The sequence below is a fragment of the Dermacentor albipictus genome, chromosome 5 (assembly GCF_038994185.2).
Source record: "Dermacentor albipictus isolate Rhodes 1998 colony chromosome 5, USDA_Dalb.pri_finalv2, whole genome shotgun sequence".
Lineage (NCBI taxonomy): Eukaryota > Metazoa > Arthropoda > Arachnida > Ixodida > Ixodidae > Dermacentor > Dermacentor albipictus.
Genome location: NC_091825.1, coordinates 9,928,876 through 9,950,544, shown reverse-complemented (window position 1 = coordinate 9,950,544; position 21,669 = coordinate 9,928,876). Strand labels below are relative to the sequence as shown.

General features: G+C 49.3%; 1 protein-coding gene across 1 annotated transcript in view; it reads left to right on the top strand.

Moving 5' to 3' along the window:
* Positions 1–21,669, top strand: part of Galphai (G protein alpha i subunit) — a 185,697-nt gene that overhangs the window by 88,272 nt on the left and 75,756 nt on the right. The window contains exon 4 of the mRNA XM_065451579.2: positions 1,311–1,474. Within this exon, the coding sequence (XP_065307651.1) occupies positions 1,311–1,474 (164 nt within the window). The remainder of the gene's footprint in view (positions 1–1,310; positions 1,475–21,669) is intronic.

Here is a 21,669-nt window from a genome sequence, read left to right as displayed (position 1 = left end):
GGTAAACAAGAAAGTTCCCCTGCCATCATTTATTGCTCTGTAAATGTATTAGTAAAGCTGAATCCCTCTGCATCCTGCTTGTTATTTTAAAGGGACACTAAAGGGGAAACAATAAATCAGTTTAGACTAATAAAGCATTGTTTGAGAACGCTGCAGGCAGTCATTTCAAGAAAATAGTTTGAATATTAGATGAGAAAATGAAGGTCCAAGTATCAGTATTTGAATTTCGCGCCGAAACACCAGCGCCGGTACGTCAGCGTGACGTCAGGGATTCCAAAGTTTGTTTTCGCATTTGGGCCGCGTTGGCTGAATAAAGGTTCCCGAAACTTGGCATGTTTAATATTTGGTTCCTTTAGAACACAATGTAGTCAATCTGTACCGCTATATATAATTAGTAGGCCCTAGAAGATGCCATCGAAATCCATGACGTCACAGCCCCCAGGTGCGGGAACTTAAGTAGGCGTCGCCACCCGTATTTTGTTCTTGCGCTTTTTCTGGCTTACCAAACGTCTTATCGTTGTAAGAGTGGTGTTTTTGGTGTTGTAGAACGGTGATTTACTGATGCAGAAGAAATCACTTTTCACTTTAGTGTCCCTTTAATGTTTATTCCTCACCTGCACGAACACCTACCAAATGCGAAACATTTTGATAGGTGCATTACGCCGTGTTTGCGTATTTTAGGGTTCCAAACTGCCTATGTTTAATTCTCCAGACAGTCTTACTGATAATTTTAGCAGCATTGCTGCACAATTTAGCACGATTTAGCAACTTCCTTGTCTCTGTTAAATGACATGCTCGAAAAAAAGCTGGCAACTGCCAAAGATGCCACCAATGCATAACCTTCATTGCAGAAGCACACCCTTAAACTGATATTCTTTCAATCAGATAACTCATTACTAACTTACCTCATTATTTGCAGAGTGCCAGTGAAGGTGTGCTTGCACATTTTTTTCTCTGCTTATTGGTTATAAAATGCCTAGAATATTTCCTTGTCCAACTGTGCATCGCGCCACGTGAAAATGCCTGTGCATAAGTAGGCACACATGTAGGCCACAATTTAGCATAGCCACACTTTTTGCTGAAACAAGTGAGCAGCTTCTTTAGCTCTTCTTACACACATTGTTTTGGTTGGCACCTCTCTTGTTTCCGGGCACCTTGTGGTTTGTATGTGTCAGTGTGCTTCATCTTTAAAACCTTTCTTAGTGTCTTGACACTGGCATGCATTTTGCATGCCAGTGTCATCCTTGCATGCACACTGGCATGCAAGGATGAAATGTTACTGAAAACATGACCAATATGTGTGGCTGCAGGATGATGCCCGCCAGTTCTTCACGGTGGCAGGAGCGACATCGTCGCAGGAGTGCGAGATTACAACCGAGCTGGCCTCTCTGATGAAGCGCCTCTGGCAGGACCCAGGGGTCCAGCACTGCTTTGCCCGCTCGCGCGAGTACCAGCTCAATGACTCGGCCTCATAGTGAGTGTGGCACTTCTTTCCTCTCTCATGCAGAGTAGCCCTACTTTGCTCTCTCCTAGTGCTAGTTGATATTGTAACGATGCTGAGGAACACAGGTTAACAAAACTGTATTTATTAAGGGCGAACCTGTGCCCGCAACTAAAGATCCCTGGCAGTCGCGTTCTAAAACTGGCCTTGAATCGTCTTTCTTCTCGCGTGATACCTCGTGTGCGTGGCACATGCGAGCTGGGTCCGATCGGCTACCCGTGCCATGATCACTGCCTGTTGCTGCTGAACAACACTACGGTGTGGTGTGCAGTGTCCAATACAAAGGGCACACAACTTGAATGTGACCGAGTTGTTGCAGTATTATCCCCCTCCTTACCTCATTGGCCTGATGCGTGAAGGGAAGTGGGGGGTTCCTGTGGGCTCTCACGTTGTTTTTGTGCTTTTTTTTTTTCATGACCTCTCATGGTAGGGTTTCATGCGGACAACATGTGCAACTTCCGTGGAGTTGTGCCGTCTTGAGCTCTCATGTCCAGCGGATTTCACTTCGTAAGTGATGTTGCTTATACAGTGAAGCCTCGTTAAACCGTAGTCGGCCGGAGCCCGGAAAAAGTACGTACTAAACGGTAGTACTGTTTAAGCGAAATAGCATGAGATCGCCCACTTACCTGTCGAAAACGGAATCGGAGAGAGTGCGATGAAAGGGGAAAAAACATGCAGTATTTATTCACTTCGCGCGACGTAAGTGTTATTTTCGTTTGATGCCGCGGCGGCCTAGCACGACGACAGCGGCCTCAAACTTGCTGAAGCTGCGTGCCAGCTTCTCAGCCAGCCCCCCTCCTCTTTGCAAACACTCGCACAGCAGATTCCTCGTTGGCGTTACGTATTCTCCGTGCATGCGCGCAGTAGTGCTGCATAAGTCCCGGGGCGCCTTTTTCATTGCCGAGTGCCAGAGTTAGGAAAACTTTTTGTTTAGAGTAGTTACGTTATCGCGCCCCTGTTCTTGCGACGATTGCATTCATGAGGCTGGCGTAACGCGCAGCTTCTGCCACTGTTGGGCCTGAATAGCCCGCGCTGTCGCTTTCTGCATGGTCATCACTGTCGCTAGTTGACACTTCAGCAACAACAGCGGCAACGATGGTGAAAAGTCGAACCTCGTAGCGGACATCTCTTCGAGGTCGCAGCAGCGCTGCCGAGCAACAGCACATTCCAAATGCCACACACTGTAGTCAACAGCAGATCCCTGTCGCGGGCCAGCGCCGACTTCTTCGTGTCGCGTTCGGTAGCACGGACGATGTCTAATTTTTCTTCTATGCTGACCACCCGGCGTCTTTTTTATCTGAGCTTTGGCATGACGCAAGTCCTCGCTTGCACAACGCCACAACGCTCTCTGGCACGGCGTCCATGCGACGTCGAAACGATGTTGATGTTGATGCGGCTTCATGTGCAAATGCACAGGGTGCTTGGAGGCCGTTGTACCGATCTCTGAGGCTTGTTGTTCTGCCGGGCCGCCTGATGGAGACGACGCACCGCCGTGTTTGCTCGACGAAAAGTGGAAACGCTACGTTTTAACCGATGCGTACGCAATAAGCTGGTACGGTTTATGCAGATACAAAATACATTATGTTCAATGGCTACTGAGTCGGGGAATTGACTTTACTACTTTTAAACCGAAACTACTGTTTAAGCAGGTACGGTTTAACGAGGTTTTACTGTACAACGAAGTATTTTGCAAGGGCCGAAGTATTGGCAGAGAAACTTTTCAGTCGGTCCACGGCGTCGCACCGGGGTCTACACCCACACCTTGTCACCAGGCTGATAATGAGCTTCACTGCATCGCTGGTTGTACTGGCTGGAGTCGATGCGTTGTTGATGGCGTATTCGGTACCTTGCCGAATAAAAAAATAAAGCAGTTTAAGAATTTTTGGGACTGTTGTACCCTGTAGTGCTCTTTTGGGTAAAGATTAAAACTACAGGCAGCTCCCTGGCATTCTTCGTTTCGGTGCCAGGTTTTCCACAAGCAAAACACGTGTAACAGTCTGTAACTTGAAAACTAGTTAAGGTATCCTAATGAAACTGCATATTTCTTTTAGACACTTTTGAGTGTGGCTGCCAAATTTCGTGGCTCTAGGTCAAAGAACAAAAATGTTAGCTCTGATCCCCACCTCCCACCTTAAGGGAAAACCCCTTAATCCAGCGTGACGGTACGGGCAGAACCTATACAGGTGACCCGCTTCTCCACAATGAAAACAGAGGCCTGTGCTTGTGGTCACGCCAGTCGTCACTTTTCCGGGGCCTTTGTTCCACAAAATGAGGTGCACTACGTGCTGGAGGCAGATACCATAAAAGCCGGAATACAGGTCGAACTTTTTTTCAAAAAACCATTGCGAAAAGTCGACCCTCGACTTATATACCGGACATTGGCGGAAAAACTACGGAAGTCTTGCAACAATGGGCGGATGAAGTAAACAGCTGCCTGCACCATCGCCATCATCAGCAGCGCGGCGTTGGTTCTTTATTCTATGGCGTGGCGACATTGTGGCACCGGCATTTTGCGTTTCCACTGTCGCAAAGTTATATTAATTAAAGGCTGCATTTTCATTTTGTTTCAAAATGAGCGGAAACCGACGTCAATTCACCGTTGCCTTCAAGAAAAAGGCGATTGAGTACGCGGAAGCCCACGGCAACCTGGCGGCACAGCGCGGACTTCGAGTATCCGAAAATAGCATTCAGTAGTGGCGGAGGTAAAAGCAACGTATTACAACTTGCAGCAACCAAAATAAAACGTCATTTCGTGGCCGGATCGCAGCGGACTGCAGAACTGGAAGGCAAGGTTGCGGAGTCCGTCCGAGAGCTGCGTGCAAGATCGCTGCCTGTTGTCGAATGCATTCGTTTGAAAGCGGTAGAGATCGCACGCGCCTATGGACTGGACAGCGAGAAGCACTCGTCATCCGACTCTGTTCAAACGTGTTGCTCTGATTCGGAGTAGCGCTTGCGGACTTCGTGCCTTTCTGTGTACTGTACACCAGACGAATTTTTAACAGTATCGCGTGACCGTCGACCCGCGTGTTTGTCAGCACCTTTTATCATCACGGCACGGAGCGGCGAAATAGCGAAAGTAAGGGCACGTGTACACATGCGCATATCTCGTTTGTTTCGCTGCTCAGCGCCGTTAATACGGTGTTGACAAGCACGCGGGTTGATGGTCGCGCGATACCGCTAAAAAACTTGGCCAGGTGCACATGCAAGCAGCATTTAAATAAATACCGTCACCATTGTGCAACCCGCTGAGTCGCATTTGTTTATAGGTAAGGGTGTCATGTCTTTCGGTACTTTTGCCACTGAAAAAAATTTTTTTCATTTTTAGAATTCGTTAGTTGGGGGATCTACCTATATTCCGGTCCGACCTATAGTCCGTTTTTTACGGTAGGTAGCTGGTGGTTCCAGCAGAGAAGGTGCGCTGTCTACTGTCAGCGGCTAGGGAACAGTCGTCAGGGAACGGTCGTCGCAACTGCTCCACTACTGTGTACCGCGGGTTGCTTGAGTACGTTGGCGTTTGTTGGGGTGTGCCGCATCGGCTGTGGCTCACGCTCTGGATCCCGTATGACCTGCCTCATTTCGTCCCGGACAACGTCAACCATAGGTAGTGCTGTTGGAGTCTGAGGTGTCTGCAACTTAAGCTCTTCCCTGATCACTGACCGGATGAGCTCCTGCAGGGCTTCAAGATCGTTCGGCACGTCTGTCAAGAAGACATGGGCAAGTGCACAGCTTGCCTCGTGGTTGTATTGCCGAGCCCGCTGTTCCAACTTCTTTTCAGTGGTGGTTGCTTCGTATCTGAACTCCGCGACCGTGTGCGGTGGGTTGCGGACGAGAACTACGAAGAGTTCCTGCTTTACTCCACGCATCAGATGGCACAGCTTCTTATCTTCACTCATGTTTGGATCAGCACGCTTGAACAGGCGGGACATGTCCTCGATGTACATCGCCACGTTCTCGTTTGAGCTGGTTCCTAGCTTGAAGCGCAATTTCCGCCTTTTGCTTACGATCCGTGCTGGCGTATGTTGCTAGCAGTTGTCGTCGAAATTCCTCCCAAGAGGACCAAGAGGGTTTGTGGTTTTCATACCACGCTTTTACGAGTCCTCCAAAGCGAAATATACGTTACGAAGCTTCTGTCTCTCATTCCATTCATTAAAGCTCGCCACTCTCTCGAACAGTTCCAACCAGTCTTCCACGTTTTCGAATGAATTGCCGTGGAATGTTGGCGGCTTGCGAGGTTGGCTTACGACCAGCTGTGCCGGTGTCAGCTGGCTACTCATTGTGGCGGTGTCCATTGTCTGAGTTTCCGTTGGCGTGAAGAGGAGAGGGCTGAATTCGGGTGATTCACCTCGAAGACTGCGGCTGGTCTGCTGGTGCACAGGTGTCAGTTCCACGGGATGGACTTGCTGGTGGTCGGGGCTACGCTGACTTTCGTTCGTGGGGCTTCGACTCGTACCCCGCACCTCCACCAGAAATGTAATGATGTTGAGGAACACAGGTTAACAAAACGATATTTATTAAGGGCAAACCTGTGCCCACAACTAAATGTCATTGCGGGCGGGAAGAAATCCCCGGCAGTCGCGTTCTAAAACTGGCCTCAAACCATTGTCTTCTTTCTTCTTGCGTGATACCTCATGTGTGTGGTGCGTGTGATTTGATAAAAAGGGTTGTTTTTGCACGGGATTCAGCTCACAGTGATGTTATAAATTGATTTTGCAGGCAAAATAATATTCCGAGAGATGGGAAACTTGGTGAATTAAAGGAGTAGTAGCTGTTAAAAATATGGTTTTACGAGCCCTGAAGACCGAGGTTGCGCTTCGGCAAGTTTAAAAAACACCAAAAATGAGATTATGAGAGAACTTGAAAAACAAAGTGAGCTTATTTTTATAACAAAACACCACAAAATATTTGAATATATACAAGTGCTATTGCATTAGTAGCCTCCAGGAAGGTAGTCTGTTAGGCTAGTGTCACTACGGTGATGCCCTCTGAGCACCCGCTGCAAGTTTTCAGCATATGCATGCTCAGCAGATGTAGCCAGCATCTTGTTTGTCCCGGCAGCAGTGTCAATGCGATCTAGTAGTTCCTATTTTTGGTCAGTAGCAGGAGTCAGCGCTAATGCTTAAAGCTTTCTTTGAACTTCACTGTGAACTTCACTGTATATGCCACAAAAGTTCAGGCTACAGAATAGTAGCGTCGTGCTGAAACGTTGATGTAATGCAGCCGTTGTCAGGAGCCCTTCGGGGGACTAGGCCTAATACGTCATCAGGATCTCTGGCATCGCTCGACTGTGGGAGCGGGCGGGCTGAATACAGTCCGACATAGCGTGGTAGAATAGTAGTTGGAAATTTAGAAAATACTGTTTTCAAAATATATTGATCTTTTTTTGCGATTTTTTGGTCCCTAAAACCCGTGTCCCCCCTTAAGAGGCCCACTGCATAGTCACTGGCCATGATTGCATCCGTAGCAATGTCTGTTTCAACTGCAGCTTTTGCGATAAACGGTAGTTTAGTTTTATCTCTGTGCATGCGTTGCCCATATGCCTTCCAGAGTGCATGGTCGCCGTCCGTCATCGCGTCTGTAGCGATGATGGTTTCGACTGCAGCTCTTGCGGCAAATGGCAGTTTCATTTGGTTAATTGAAACAGCCAAGCAGTCAAGAATGAAGACCAGTGGCTGCGATGGATGGATGATCTATTGGCAACTGGCTTACTGGTAAAAAAATAATTGCAATGTAGGCGGGGTTAAAGAGCTTGTCTCTTATCAAGATGCGCGCCCCTGTCATGCTGTGTACGAAGTGGTGAGGACTTCGTGGCTGTGAGTGCTAATAAGTCATGAAATGACGAGAATTGCAGCTTCCGCCCTACTTTCGGTCATTATATAAACAGGATTTGCTGATTAATTCAGTTCAGTGAATAAAGAAATGTTGACATAGGCAGCATTTGTTTGCTTTCTGGATACCCTTATAATTCGATTAATTCGGATATCTTTCTTTTGGTCCCGTCAAATCCAAATCGGCAACATTTTACTGTAGTGCCCAGAAAAAGAAGTGGGTGCGAATGCAATATGTCGCAATGAAAGTTTTGCGCCAACCGTGCAGCTACTGTGCATCAAGAACATCTTTGTAAGTGCCCTTGTTTTGTGCAACTGAAGGCCAAAAGATTACTGGAACCCTAAAACCTCACATTACACTGCTGCGGTGCACCTCACTGGATTTTATTGCTGTCAAGGTGCAAACGGGTGCTTCGGGAAAACAAACCCTCGTGGAAACTCTGCTGTTCCAGGGTGCATAAATTGCATATTGCCACTAGCTCCTAGAGAACCGGAAGTAGACACGACATGCCATCATGACGCAGAGCCAGTGAAGGCAGAGCTTAGCCCCGATTACTTGGCGAACGAGTTGAGGAGAAAATGCATGGCTATGGAGGAGGGTAACTTGTAATCAGCCGCAACTTTCTTAATATGAGATGCTTTACACAAATTGTGGTGCGAATGATTAAGGGGGGATGAGGGTCTTGAAAACTTTTTTTTTATTTCGTAACATATCTTCCTGAAAATTGGCATGCAGATATATCTTTGAATGCTGATCCCAAATATATATTCAGATTTTATATATCTCATCTATAAATGAAGATATTGCAAAATAATTGATCCCACATAGGTCTTTTCTTACGGGCCATTATGATAATTTCTTAATTAAAAAAACTAGTTTCAAAGAATGGCTGTCATTTCCAAGGGCCCACTGCACATCCTAAAGCTAAAGAAATTTTTAAAAAGTGATCATATAGGTCATGAATGAATAACAAAGTAGGAAGAAAAAAAACAATGCGGGAGTAATTAGCTTACATCTGACCTAATTGCTAGTCTAATGGGTTTAATGAAAAATGGAAAGCTTTAGGATGTAGTTGAGGTTTTACTGAAAAAAATGATACCTAATTCAATAAAATCAGTTGATGCAAACATTATGAAAAGTTCTGTAAGGCAAAGGCATTTGATCGAAAAAGCAAAGCTGAGAAAATTGCATTCAAAGTTTTGCTTACTCTGCCACTTTTGTTTACCTATCACAGGGAAAAATTTAATGCTTTAGCATGCAGCCCAGTCATTACTGAACACAATAACACCAAACTCAAAGAAATCTGTTCATGTAAAGATTGTGAAAACCTCTGTATTGCATTGGTACTTGGCAAAAAAAAAAAAAGCTCAGAAAGTCGTCTTTACTTGCTGCGCCGACGTTCATTAGCTCGAACTTGCGGAAAGTCGCGGACTTCTTCGCCAATGAAGTTTTAATGTTGTCTGCGTACTTTGCACGCCCCGCGCACTCCGCGCAAAACACCGCGTCGAAGCGTTGAGCACGCGAGCTCGGTTCAGCCGCGTCCGTCGGCACCGAAGCGGCGTTCGGAAACGCCGAAGTCGACGTTAGGCTTAGGTCAGCCGGCTCGGCCGCTTCCGACGACACGGAATCCGAAGCGACTTGCAGCGTTTCAAAAGTTAGCATTTTCGACGGGCTTAGTCTAGGCGCATCCACCGGCACTGCAGAGACTTGCGGTAACACCGAAGTTGACACCGATCGGGACTGTCCAGCCGCGTCCACCGGCGAAGCTGTTGTTGGCGAGCTCACTCCAGCCGCATCCACCAAGGCCACAGCCATATCTCTATGCCACAGCAGCTTGCGGCATCACCGAAGCTGTAGTTCTCGACGATGTAGCGCTCTTATTCCATGCGCGCCTCTTTTTGCTGACTGCTTTTCGCGTGCTTGCTTTCAAGCGCGCGTCTCGCGCCATCGTGACACGCGGAACAAAGACACCAGGCATGCAAAAGCAAGAAATTCGTGGTTAAAAGAGGCGACTCAATAGCCAAAATATCTACAAGAACGATAAAGAAAAAGGCAGAACGAAAAATACAAGAGAATTTTGCGCGGAATGCGAAAAATGACGTGCGCGCCGGCGAAAGCAGACGACGCGAAGGAGTCGAACAACGCGGCCGCGGGGCCGCGGCAGGCGAAGCATGCGTCACGGCCAATCAGAGGGCTGCGCCTCGGGGAGGCGCCCGCTTCACCCAGTCAGCGGCTGTCTCGCGACGATTTCGCTCTTGAGAACGGGTGCTTGGGGTGCCGATCGCTCCGCTGCACGAGGGTCTACAGCGCGCCGAGGGGCGCCAGAATGGAGAGCGGGAAACCAGCTTTCAAACGAGACCAAGATGGCGCCGATCGGTTCGCGTCGCGCGGAGCTACGGCAGCTTGAAAATGAGGCAAATCTTCGCGCTTGGCGTTCAATTTCGGCTCACCGACGTTTCTAAATTGCCGTTTTTTTAATACTTCGAGTAGGAATTGAGCCATAATATTTTGTAGAGGCATAGTTGGGACATTAAAGACTTCAAAAACGCAATTTTTGAAAATTGCCATTTTTGACCATTTTTCGCGATTTCAAGACCCGCGTCCCCCCTTAACTTTAGCTGTACCCTACGCGTTTACAGAATTTGACCGAACTGTTTCAGGCACCCTTTACAAATTTCCTATGACCGTCTTCCACCAAGCGATTACAGGCATTTCTGGGCCTTATCAATTACTATTGCCGTTTCATTCCTCGTGCTTCAATTTTACAGCCTCCGCACATTTTACTCCGTGGCACACCACGAGCTAGCATGCCTATATCGTGGACTAATGCTACTGAATCTGCTTTCATCTCTGCCAAGAATGCCCTGACTGCCCATACTCTACTGGCACACTCGCAACCAGACGCTTCAATGTCCGTAATGGTGGGCGCCTTTGACATAGCTTTCGGCGCCGTGTTTCAACAACTGGTTCGCAAGACATGGCAGCCTATATCTTTCTTTTCAAGGAAGCTGATGCCGCAAGAAACCTGCTACAGCACTTCCGGTCGCGAATTGCTAGGACTCTACCTCGCAGTCCACCGCTTCCATCACAATCTCACAGGGTGTCAGTTCTTTATTCTCACCGACCACAAACCGCTCATTTATGCCATTACCTGAAGCAGTTCCTCGCACACTCCTCGTGAGATTTGCCAGCTTGCATATATATCTCTGAATTTACTACTGATATTCGTCATATCAATGGTGCCGATAATCCCGTTGCTGATGCTCTGTCACGGAATCATGTAAATGCAAGCCAAGTAAATTATTCCAGCATTGACTTTGTCCGCCTTGCTACCGCTCAACGTAGAGACCGTGAACTTCAAACACTCCCGACTGCCGTTTCTTTTCGATTCGAAGAGATATTACTGCCTGGCTGCAACGTTGCAGTGACATTCAACATGTCTGCGGGTCATCCTCGACCGTACATTCCACAACAACTTCGGCAGGAAGTCTTTGACGCACTACACTCCTTATCGCACCCTGCAGTACGTGCCACACAATGTCTGGTCACTTCTCGCAGACATATTTTAACCATTAAGTCGTGAGGTTATCATGACACCTAAATACGCTTGTCAACTTGTTTGAGAACTGTTCCATGATTGTCGTAGCTATGTGTTAGTTAGATCATTTTATTCGGGAGGCACAAAGCTTGCAAATGAAGGCCTCGAGTCTTCAGAGTGGGGCAGTGGCTGCAGAGGGCTCTTACAATTCCTCCTATCAAGACCTCCCTACAAAGCTCGCATATGAGGATTCCCTGCATAGGCTTTCGTTTCCCAACCACATTTGTACAGCAGTGGCCTCCAATGCACTGCTGTGAAGGTCTTGAACTGGCAGCACGAAGGATGGTATTTCGTGTGCGATATATAGCATGGTGCTTTTGTTTGGAAATGTCGGAATACTTTGGTTTCCGTGTGCGGCATAACTACTAATTGAACTGGAACTTGGAAAGCTAGCCTCTGACAGGGCCAATATTGGCCCGGACACATTGCATAGCAAAGGCGACAGCTCAAGTAAATGACATGCAAGACTGGCACAGTTGCAATGCACAAGAAGCATCACCTTAATAACCGAAAGGGACTTCATGTGCACAATGAGAGAGTGCGCTCTGCACGCTCCAGCCTAGGAGGTGATATGCGGGAGCTCATATGGGCTATGGCTACTGGCAAGGTAACGTGTTTCCTTGCACTTTCAAGGCACACAGTTGACGCATTGTGTGTGCCGTTTGATTTCGCATTCACACTCCTTAGCATGAAACGTGGCATGGCTGCACAATCTCTGGTTGTCAGAGGCACTAGTGTGTAAACAAATATAGTCGAACCCGCTTATAATGATCCCTGTTCTAACTACGTATCGGTGATGACACAATTTGACGGCATTTACGATTTTCCGACCCTGCCTATTGAAACTGCGTCCAGATATGACATACATTTTCAAAAATGCCGTACTGTTACAACAAACACTTCAAACCCTGTCTTGTAAAAGGAGAGTGCACACACAGTTTCGAAGCACGACAGAAGCGCAATGGAACTGGGCACGCACGCACCCTCCTCCCCCACTTCAGTCCGATTGTGACGATGGTTCGGCATGAGCGAGGGCTGTGTGTGGGTTCCAGAAGCAGAGAGGAAAGTTGCTCGCTTGGAACCATGCTAGAGTAACCGCCCTCTTAAGGCATGTCTCCAGTGTGCTTCAGGGCGAAGCAGTACAGCATACTGCGGCCGTGGCCTCCAATCTTGGAGGCAATGACGGCGGTACACTAGCATGGAGTTCATTATGCATGCGCACAATCTCGGCAGCTACAGAGGTGCCACTCTCATTCTTGCACTGTTCTCCATGCAGCACCACGCTCATTATGTTACCTGCGCTATTTGTACACTTTGGTCAAATTTGAACCAACTGCCGCTCAAGCGTTGCTGTCGATATTCACAGGGTCCGAGTTGACTGGAATGTCGCATGACATGCTACTGCCCTGCAAAGTTACAGAGTTGGCAGTTACGATTAATCAACCTTTGTTTGCCTTGTTGCTGATAATGTTTCACAATGGCATTCTACCTTTTGAAATTCGCGCTTTTTCCGCTGAAACAAGTTAAAAGAAACTAGCTCTCAGCGCGCGTCTGGCCGATGCTGCAACCACAACAGCAAGATTTGTTTATTTGTTTGTTTGTTTGTTTGTTTGTTTGTTTATTGATACTGTCACATGGTGCTGACGTTGAAGAACACAGTAGCTATGCTGTGAACGACAAAACTAACTTTTATTAGGCGTACCTGTGCCCACAAAACAGGCTACACTTACAGCACAACGATAGCGGCGAACACGGTCGGCGATCAAACCTGATCAACGGGTCAAGCGCGTCGGCTTTTATAGATCAGTCTTCGAATGTTCCAGAGTAATCGCTGGGACCTGCATGCCTTCCACAAAGTTCTACGCCATTCACGTCGTGCATACATGCAATCAGATTACACAAGGTTCGGCGACAACAGACAGCGGATGGAACCATCGATAACATTCCAGAAACTTCCGACACATGCAAGCGCGTCCTGCGCTGTCCGATAACATTTGTTAGGCGGTGAAACGTGTCGCCTGATAAAGACAAGTACACGTGTCAATACCCCCCTCTTAAAACGCATTGACCCGATGCTGTAAACAAACGAAAGTAATAAAAAAAAGCACTCATAGGAAAGAAAACAGAAAAATAAGGAAGTTTGTCAGCGTCCGTAAAAGGGTTTAAGGCGCACCACATGGACCACTTTAGATTGTACGCGCCGCCACTGTGAATGCGAAATGCCGTCTGGCACGACCTCATAGTTCAGCGCGCCAATACGTCGGATGACTTTGTAAGGTCCGAATTAGCGTCGCAATAGTTTCTCACTCAGTCCTCGTATCAGGGTCCATACTTAAACACGGTCGCCGAGCTGGTACTCGATGAAGCGTTGTCGGAAGTTCTAGTGTCGGCTGTCGGTCCTCTGCTGGTTCTTGATCCGCAGGCGGGCGAGCTGTCGGGCTTCTTCGGCGCGCTGGAGATAGGTAGTGACGCCAAGATTTTCCTCGTCAGTTATGTGCTGCAGCATGGCGTCGAGTGTCGTCGTCGGGTTCCTGCCGTAAACCAGCTTAAATGGCGTGATCTGTGTTGTTTCTTGCACTGCCGTGTTGTAAGCGAATGTTATGTACGGCAGGACCGCATCCCTGTCTTGTGCTCGACGTCGACGTACATTGCTAGCATGTCGGCGAGGGTCTTGTTCAGGCGCTCCGCGAGACCATTCGTCTGCGGATGGTAGGCAGTTGTCCTCCTGTGGCTTGTCTGGCTGTATTGCAGAATGGCTTGGGTGAGTTCTGCTTTAAAAGCCATTCCTCTGTCGGTGATGAGGACTTTTGGAGTGCCATGTCGCAGCAGGATGTTCTCAACAAAACATTTCGCCACTTCGCCTGTGCTGCCTTTTGGTAGAGCTTTAGTTTCAGCGAAGCGGGTGAGATAGTCCGGAAGACGATCCACTTATTTCCGGAAGTTGATGTCGGAAACGGTCCTAACAAGTCCATCCCGATCTGCTGAAAAGGTCGGTAAGGAGGCTTGATCGGCTGTAGTAATCCCGCTGGCCTTGCCGGTGGTGTCTTGCGTCGCTGACAGTCTCGGCATGTCTTGACGTAACGGGCGACATCGGTGGTTTGGTGTGGCCAGTAATACCTTTCTTGTATCCTTGATAGCGTCCAGGAGAAACTGAGGTGCCCAGCGGTCGGATCGGCATGTAGGGTGTGCAGTACTTCTGGACTCGGCACCGACGGAACAACAAGAAGGTAGTTGGCGCGGACTTGTGAGAAGTTCTTCACGAATAGGTTGTTTCGAAGCGTGAACGAAGACAATCCACGCTTAAATTCCCTACGGACAACGTCGGTGTGCCCTTCCAAATACTCGACTAGGGCTTTTAGCTCCTGGTCTCCTCGTTGCTGCTCGGCGAAGTCTTCTGCGCTTATTATTCCAAGAAAGGTGTCGTCATCCTGCGGCGGCAGGTCAATGGGAGCGCGTGATAGGCAATCGGCATCTTAGTGTTTTCGTCCGGACTTGTAGGTTACAGTGATGTCATACTCTTGTAGTCTGAGGCTCCACCGTGCCAGCCGTCCTGAAGTGTCCTTTAAGTGAGCTAGCCAACACAACGCGTGAATATATATAACAACACAATGAGCTACAACACAATGCCCTTACCTATATGGGAGGCCATTCAAAGTGGTCAGCGACCACTTTGAATGGCCTCCCATATAGGTAAGGGCGGAATTTTGCTGTAGTCCAACTGATGGCGAGGCATTCCTTTTCAGTCATAGAATAATTGCCTTCCACTTTTGACAGCGACCGGCTATCATAAGATAGCACCCGTTCAAGTCCGTCTTTCCTCAGGACTAGGACTGCACCGAGGCCTAGGCTACTGGCGTCAGTGTGGATTTCGGTATCGGCGTTCTCGTCGAAATGTGCAAGTACCGGCGGCAACTGCATGCGTCATTTGAGTTCTTGAAATGCATCGGCCTGCGGCATTTCCCACTTGAACGCGACATCACATTTGGTTAGATGCCTTAGTGGCACTGCGATGCGTGAAAAGTCCTTGACAAAACGCCTGTAGTAGGCACGCATGCCAAGGAATCTACGCACTGCCTTCTTGTCGATGGGCTGCGGGAACTTTGCGATGGCAGTTGTCTTCAACGGGTCTGGGCGGACTCCAGATTTGCTGATGACATGGCCTTGAAACAGAAGCTCGCCGTAAGCGAAGCGGCACTTTTCCGGCTTCAGAGTAAGGCCCCGATGACTTGATGGCCTCTAGTACTGTGGCAAGCCACCTAAGGTGATTGTCGAAATTCCTGGCGAAGACAATGCCCTTACAGTAAACAAGATAGGTCTGCCACTTCAATCCTGCTAAAGGCCAGAATACATGAAGCGAATATGCGACGAATAGGCGGCGTTCGACGCCCGGCGACGCACGCGCAACGCGCGGCGGCGGAGAAATCGTCGTTCGCCGCCGATCTAGCTGGCGCAGAAAAGTTCGTTGGGCGTCGACGATACCGGAAGCGGCAAACGAGCGGCGCCCGAAGCGAGCCAATCAGGCCTCACTATCTGCCCCGACTTCCGACTAGGCTTCCCGCCCAGTGTTGCCACAACGCATAGCATCACCGCTTTTTTTACACTACATCGGCACATGAATGCCTCAAACATATAAAAAATACTAGAAATCATTTCTAAACAAAATTTTACGCGTTTTAGAGTGTTCTGCAATTCAAAAGCGATAATAGTTGTCGTTAAAGTTTTTTTTTCTATCATGTGTTTCACTATACAGCGCATTTGCCTCGTCTAGCCACACTGATAACAACGCCGCAAATCGCCGGCGGCGGCCACCGTGTCTTCGCTCCATGTAGCGCAGCCCGGCGAGCATACGGCGTTGCGCCGCGGCAGATTTTCTGTCGCCCGAACTTCGTTGTGAAAGTTCGCTCCATGTATTCTGGCCTTAAAACCGTATCCATCACGCGCTGGGACGTTGCAGGCACCGAGCACAGTCCAAATGGCATAACCCTGAACTCGCAGAGGCCGTCTGGGGTGATGAAGGCGGTCTTTTCGCGATCTCTTTCGTTGACTTCTATTTGCCAATAGCCAGACTTGAGGTCCGTCGACGAGAAGTATTTAGCGTTGCAGAATCGATCCGTGTGTCCTCTATCCGTGGGAAGGGGTATACGTCCTTCTTCGTGATCTTGTTCAGACGACGCTAATCGACGCAGAAACGTAGGGTTCCCTCACTTTTCTTCACCAAGACTACAGCATGTGCCCACGGCCTTTTTGACTGCTGAATGATGTCGTCGCGCAGCATTTCGACGACTTGGTGCCTTATAGCCTCACATTCTCGCGTAGAAACTCAATAAGGGCTCTGCCAGAGTGGTCGAGCACACTCTTCGATTATTATGCGATGCTTTGCAACTGGTTGTCGAATCCTTGATGACGTCGAAAAGCACTCTTTGTATCGTCGAGGTAGACTTCTGAGCTGTTCTTGCTTAATCGTGGGTAGACTTGGATTTATGTCGAAGTCTGGCTCGGGAACAACGGTTGTCTGGTAGATGCAACAGAATCGGAGAGGACAAACGCACTGCTGGTTTCCAGAATTTCCTCTATGTATGTGATCGTCGTGCCCTTGTTGATGTGCTTGAACTCCTGGCTGAAGTTTGTCAGCAACACTTTCGTGTTTCCTTCGTGCAGTCGAACGATTCCTCTTGCGACGCAAATATCGCGTTCGAGCAGTAGATGTTGGTTGCCTTCGATGACTCCTTCTACGTCAGCGGGTGTTTTGGTGCCGACCGAAATGGCAATGCTGGAGCGAGGCGGGATGCTCACTTGATCTTTGAGCACACTCAAGGCGTGGTGACTGTGAGGGCTATCCGGCGGTATCGCTTTATCTTCCGACAGCGTTATTGACTTTGACTTCAGGTCGATGATTGTGCCGTGTTGATTCAGGAAGTCCATACTGAGAATGACATCTCGTGAAGACTGTTGGAGGATGACAAAGGTGGCAGGTTAAGTCCGGTCATGAATGGTAATTCTTGCCATGCAGATTCCAGTTGGCGTGATGAGGTGTCCTCCAGCGGTCTGAATTTGAGGGCCTTCCCATGCAGTCTTAACTTTCTTCAGCTGGGTGGCGATGGGTCCACTCATGACGGAGTAATCGGCTCCTGTGCCTATTAAGGCGGTGACTGCGTGGCCGTTGAGAAGCACGTCGAAGTCGGTGGTTCTTTGTCTTGCGTTACAGTTAGGTCTTGGCATTGGATCACGGCTATGTCGCATTGGCCTGTGGCTGATACGTGGCGTCGTCTTTCGTCGGTGTATTCTTTGCTTCCAGACTACGTAGGGATGGCGGCGTCTCGTTGACATGTCATCTAGATGGGATTTTCAGCGTATTCAGCGGCGGCGGAGGCTCTTCGTCAGTTCAACGAACAGCAACTGCACCTCCATCGGTTGCTCCTTTTAGTTTTCCGGATATGGGCTCGCAGAGCAGCCCCGGGCTGGGCCAGTGTATGGTTGGCACTGCGGCAACAGGTAGCGGCCTGGTGACGGCAAACGGGACGGTCTTCGAGGGCTCCACTGAGTAGCGGCGAGGTAGTCGGTGATGTCACGAGGGTGTTCACCTTCCCGAGGGCGTGGTGCATTGACGGCGAGCCCTCGCAATCCCAGGTCGGAGTATTGGCATCGGTGGTACACATGGCCGGCTTCGCCGCAGTGGTAACACAGCGGGCGGTGGTCGGGAGCGCGCCAAGCATCTGTCTTCCTCGGGTAGCTGTGCTGGCGACGGTGGTGGTGGTGGTCGACGGAATTGCAGTGTTAAGGGCCCTGACGCGGCTGTCGAGGGGGACCTTGACAGCGTGCGACGGTGGCCTAGGTCATCGCGTCTGACTGGGGCTGCGATGATTGTGGTGGCACCTCGGGAACTCCGAGCGATCGCTGGACTTTTTCTTTGACAATTTCGGCGATTGAGGCCACTTGAGGTTGCGATGGAGGGAAGATTCTTTGAAGCTCCTCTCGTACGACTGCCCTGATGGTCTCGCGCAGGTCGTCGGTGGCCATTGATTGAACTCTGGCGTAGCTTGTTCGCTTGGTGCGGCGGCCGAATCGCCGGTTCCGCAAATCCAGTGTCTTCTCAATGCTCGTCGCCTCACGAAGAAACTCGTCGACGGTCTTCGGTGGGCTTCTTACCATTCCGGAGAAAAGTTCCTCCTTTACAGCACGCATCAGTAGACAGACTTTCTTCTCCTCGGACATTTCCGGGATGATGTGGCGGAACTGACGGCTCATTATCTCAGTGAAGATCGCGATCGTCTCATTTGGCAGCTGCTGCTCTGGTCTCCAGTAGAGCTTGGGCTCGCTCTTTTCACACGACGCTTGTAAATGTTTGCAGGAAGCCTCTTCGGAGCAGGTCCCACGTCGTCAAGGTGGCTTCTCGATTCTCGAACCACGTGCTGGCGGCGTCCTCCAATGCGAAATAGACATGTCGCAGCTTGTGGTCGCTTTCCCAGCTGTTAAACGTAGCGACCCTCTCATGCGTTTCCAGCCAGCTTTCCGGGTCCTAAAATGTGGAACCACGGAACGTCGGTGGTTCCCTGGGCTGGCTGAAGAATTATTGGGGCCGCTGCGGCTGCCATTGGGAATGTCTTCTTGGTCGTTTCTGGACAATCTTCTTGGACTGCCTTCTTAGTTGTATCTAGTAGATGACGGTGTTCCGGGGGTGTAACGTATGGTAGTTCAAGTATTGAGACTGATTACGGCCGATTCTGTTGGGAACACACACACATTTATTTCAACGAAACTGCAGCCATCTTGGAAGCTCCCCTGAACCCCAGGGTTGCCTTCCTTCATTCCAAAGAGTGCCATACATGGACACTACATCATCCCCTCAGGGAAGGAAAAATCAGTTTTGTTTAAACACAAAGTCTTTCAGGTGCCTAGGTCGTTGCCTGGATCGTTGGGGGTACCGCTGTGAGACGGTCTTGGGAGCTGCTGATATGGCTTGGCTAGGAGTAGCTATGCTGGGGGTTGGAAGATCACTGTTACTTGGCACCGCTTCATCATCCAGATATGACATGTCGGTCGGGTCCTGATGTCGTTCCACTTGAACTGTGCTTGCATCTTTGAAGAAACTTGAGTTGCGACAAATCGACACTCCATCTCTGGATGCTGTGATTCTGGAGCCATTGACTTTGGTGATTGTGTATGGGTGTGGGTCATAGTAAGGCGAAAACTTGTTTGACCTGTCCTGTTTACAGAGGACTTGTTGTCCCACACACAGCTGGTTGTTACTCTTATGCCTCCGAGTGTCGACGTACCACTTGTTGTATGCTTTTCTTTTAGTGTCATTCTGTCTGGCCTCATACTGAGCCGAGTTGTGAGTACCAGCAACAAGTGTCGGTAGAAGATTCTTCATGGGTCTCCCAAACAGAAGTTCAAACGGAGATTTTCCTGTGGAACTATGGGGTGTGGACCTATAAGCCAGGAGGAACGACTGAAGTTCATTAGTCCAATCCAAGTGGCTGACACGACTTGCGAGTATAGACTTCTTGAGGGTGCGCATGAATCTTTCTGCTTCCCCATTAGCCTCTGGCTACCGTGGAGTGATGCGGTGATGCTTGAACCCGAGCTCACTGGCGAACTCTGCAAAACTCTCACTCTGAAATGGTGAGCCATTGTCTGACTTTACAACTTCTGGACAGCCGAACTGAGCGAAAACAGTGCACAGTTGCTTGATGACTGTAGGTGCTACAAGAGTGTGTAGGATGCTAACAACTGGGTACTTGGAGAAATCATCCACCACTGCCATGGCATACTTGCCATCAGGGAAAGGGCCAGTAAAATCTAACGAAAGTTCAGTCCACGGGCCTCGAGGCAGCTCCTGGATTGGCAAGGGATCTCGATGGTGTACTGGTGTGTTTGCTTGGCATGCCAGGCAACTCTTAACTGTCTGGTCCACTAAAGAGTCTATCCCTGGAAACCACACTTTCTCACGCAACAGCTGTTTTGTCTTGACAATGCCTTGGTGTCCTCGATGTGCAAGATGCACTGCCTTAGTGTGAAGTTGTGCTGGCAGTACTATCCGCGTGCCTCTTAACACAAGGCCTTCTTTGGAAACTGACAGTTCTGTCGCAACGCGAGAGAAGGGCATCAGAGTTGTGGTCTTCCAATCTTTGCTTTGCTGGGGTTGCTTTAGGGCTTTCTTGAGCGAGTTCATCACCGGGTCAGTGAGCGTTGCTTCGGTTACCTCCTCTCTGGTCATGGCACGAGGCAGGCTATGAGACACAATGAAGTTCACATACTGTTCGGCGACAGACTCCATGCACCGATATGGTGACGTGGAGTTTACTGGGTGTCGGGACAAGTAGTCAGATGGGTTACTTGGACCACTAGTGTGTTGCACTTCATAGGTGTATTGTTGAATTCGAAGTGCCAAACACTCCAGCCGTGCTGAAGGCAGGGAGCGAGGGTTGCTGAGAATGCTGACCAATGGCTTGTGGTCTGTCAGTAGGCTGAATGCTGTCCCATACAAGTAGATGTGAAAATGCTCAATTCCCCACATCACGGCCAGCATTTCCCGTTCAATTTGAGAGTAGCGCGCCTCCACAGGAGAAAGAGCACGACTCCCATATGCTACCACTCTGGTTTCGCTTCCGGATGTCTGCGTGAGAATGGCACCAAGGCCATGAGGAGCAGCATCTACAATGAGTGTGATGTTCTTTCCTGGATCGAAGTAGGCGAGAGTTGTGGCCTCGGAAAGCTTTCTCTTCAGTTCGTCCAGGGCGTCTTGCTGTATGTCTGTCCAACACCCGTCCTCTCCTTTGGCCGTGAGTTTCCTGAGTGGTTGGGTGAGGTGGGCCAAGTTGGGTATGAACCGACCACAGTAAACGAGCCCAAGGAGACTCTTCACTTCAGTGGCGCTGGAAGGTGGTGATGCACCCAAGATCGCAGACACCTTAGTGGGGTCCGGTTGCACACCATTGCTGGAGAACACATGCCCGAAAAATGCAAGTTCCTGTTGGTAGAACTTGCATTTCTTGACGTTCAGTGTGAGACCATTTGCAAGTAGGCATTCCAATGTGGCCTTCAAAGCCTTCCCATGTTCTTTCTCAGTCTTTCCATACACCAGTATGTCATCGCTTACGTTGAGCACGTTGGGGATGTTAGTTAGAACCTGACGGATGGTGTCCTGAAACACTCCGGCTGCCGAGTTGATTTCGAAGTTGAGTCTCTTGTATCGGAAGAGCCCAGCATGTGTGGAGAAAGTGGTGATCACACGGGATGATGCGTCAAGTTCTAGTTGGTGGTACGCATCTTTCAGATCGAGTTTAGAGAATAAGATGGAGCCGTTCAAAGCAACAAAGATGTCGTCTACTGTGGGTGTGACATGTCTCTCACGCTGGATAGCTTGGTTGGCACAGCGCATGTTAACACACATTCGAATGTGCTCGGGGTCATGTGGCTTCGGTACTGCGACAATTGGCGATACCCAGGGGGTTGGTTCTTCAGTCTTTTCGATTATGCCAAGGGACTGTAGCCTTTCGAGCTCTTTTTCCAGTGGCTTTCGCATAGAGAAGGGAATGCGTCTGTGAGGTTGGGCTACTGGTTGGACACTGGGGTCAACATGGAGGTGCACCTGGAAGTCCTTTAGACAGCCCACTCCCTTGAAGAGGTCTGGGAAGGCCATCCTCGGATCCAGTCTGTTGGTAACGTCTCCCACACTATACGTGATCTGGACTAGTCCTAGACGGGAAGCTGCAGAGAAACTGAGCAGTGGTGCACAGTCTCC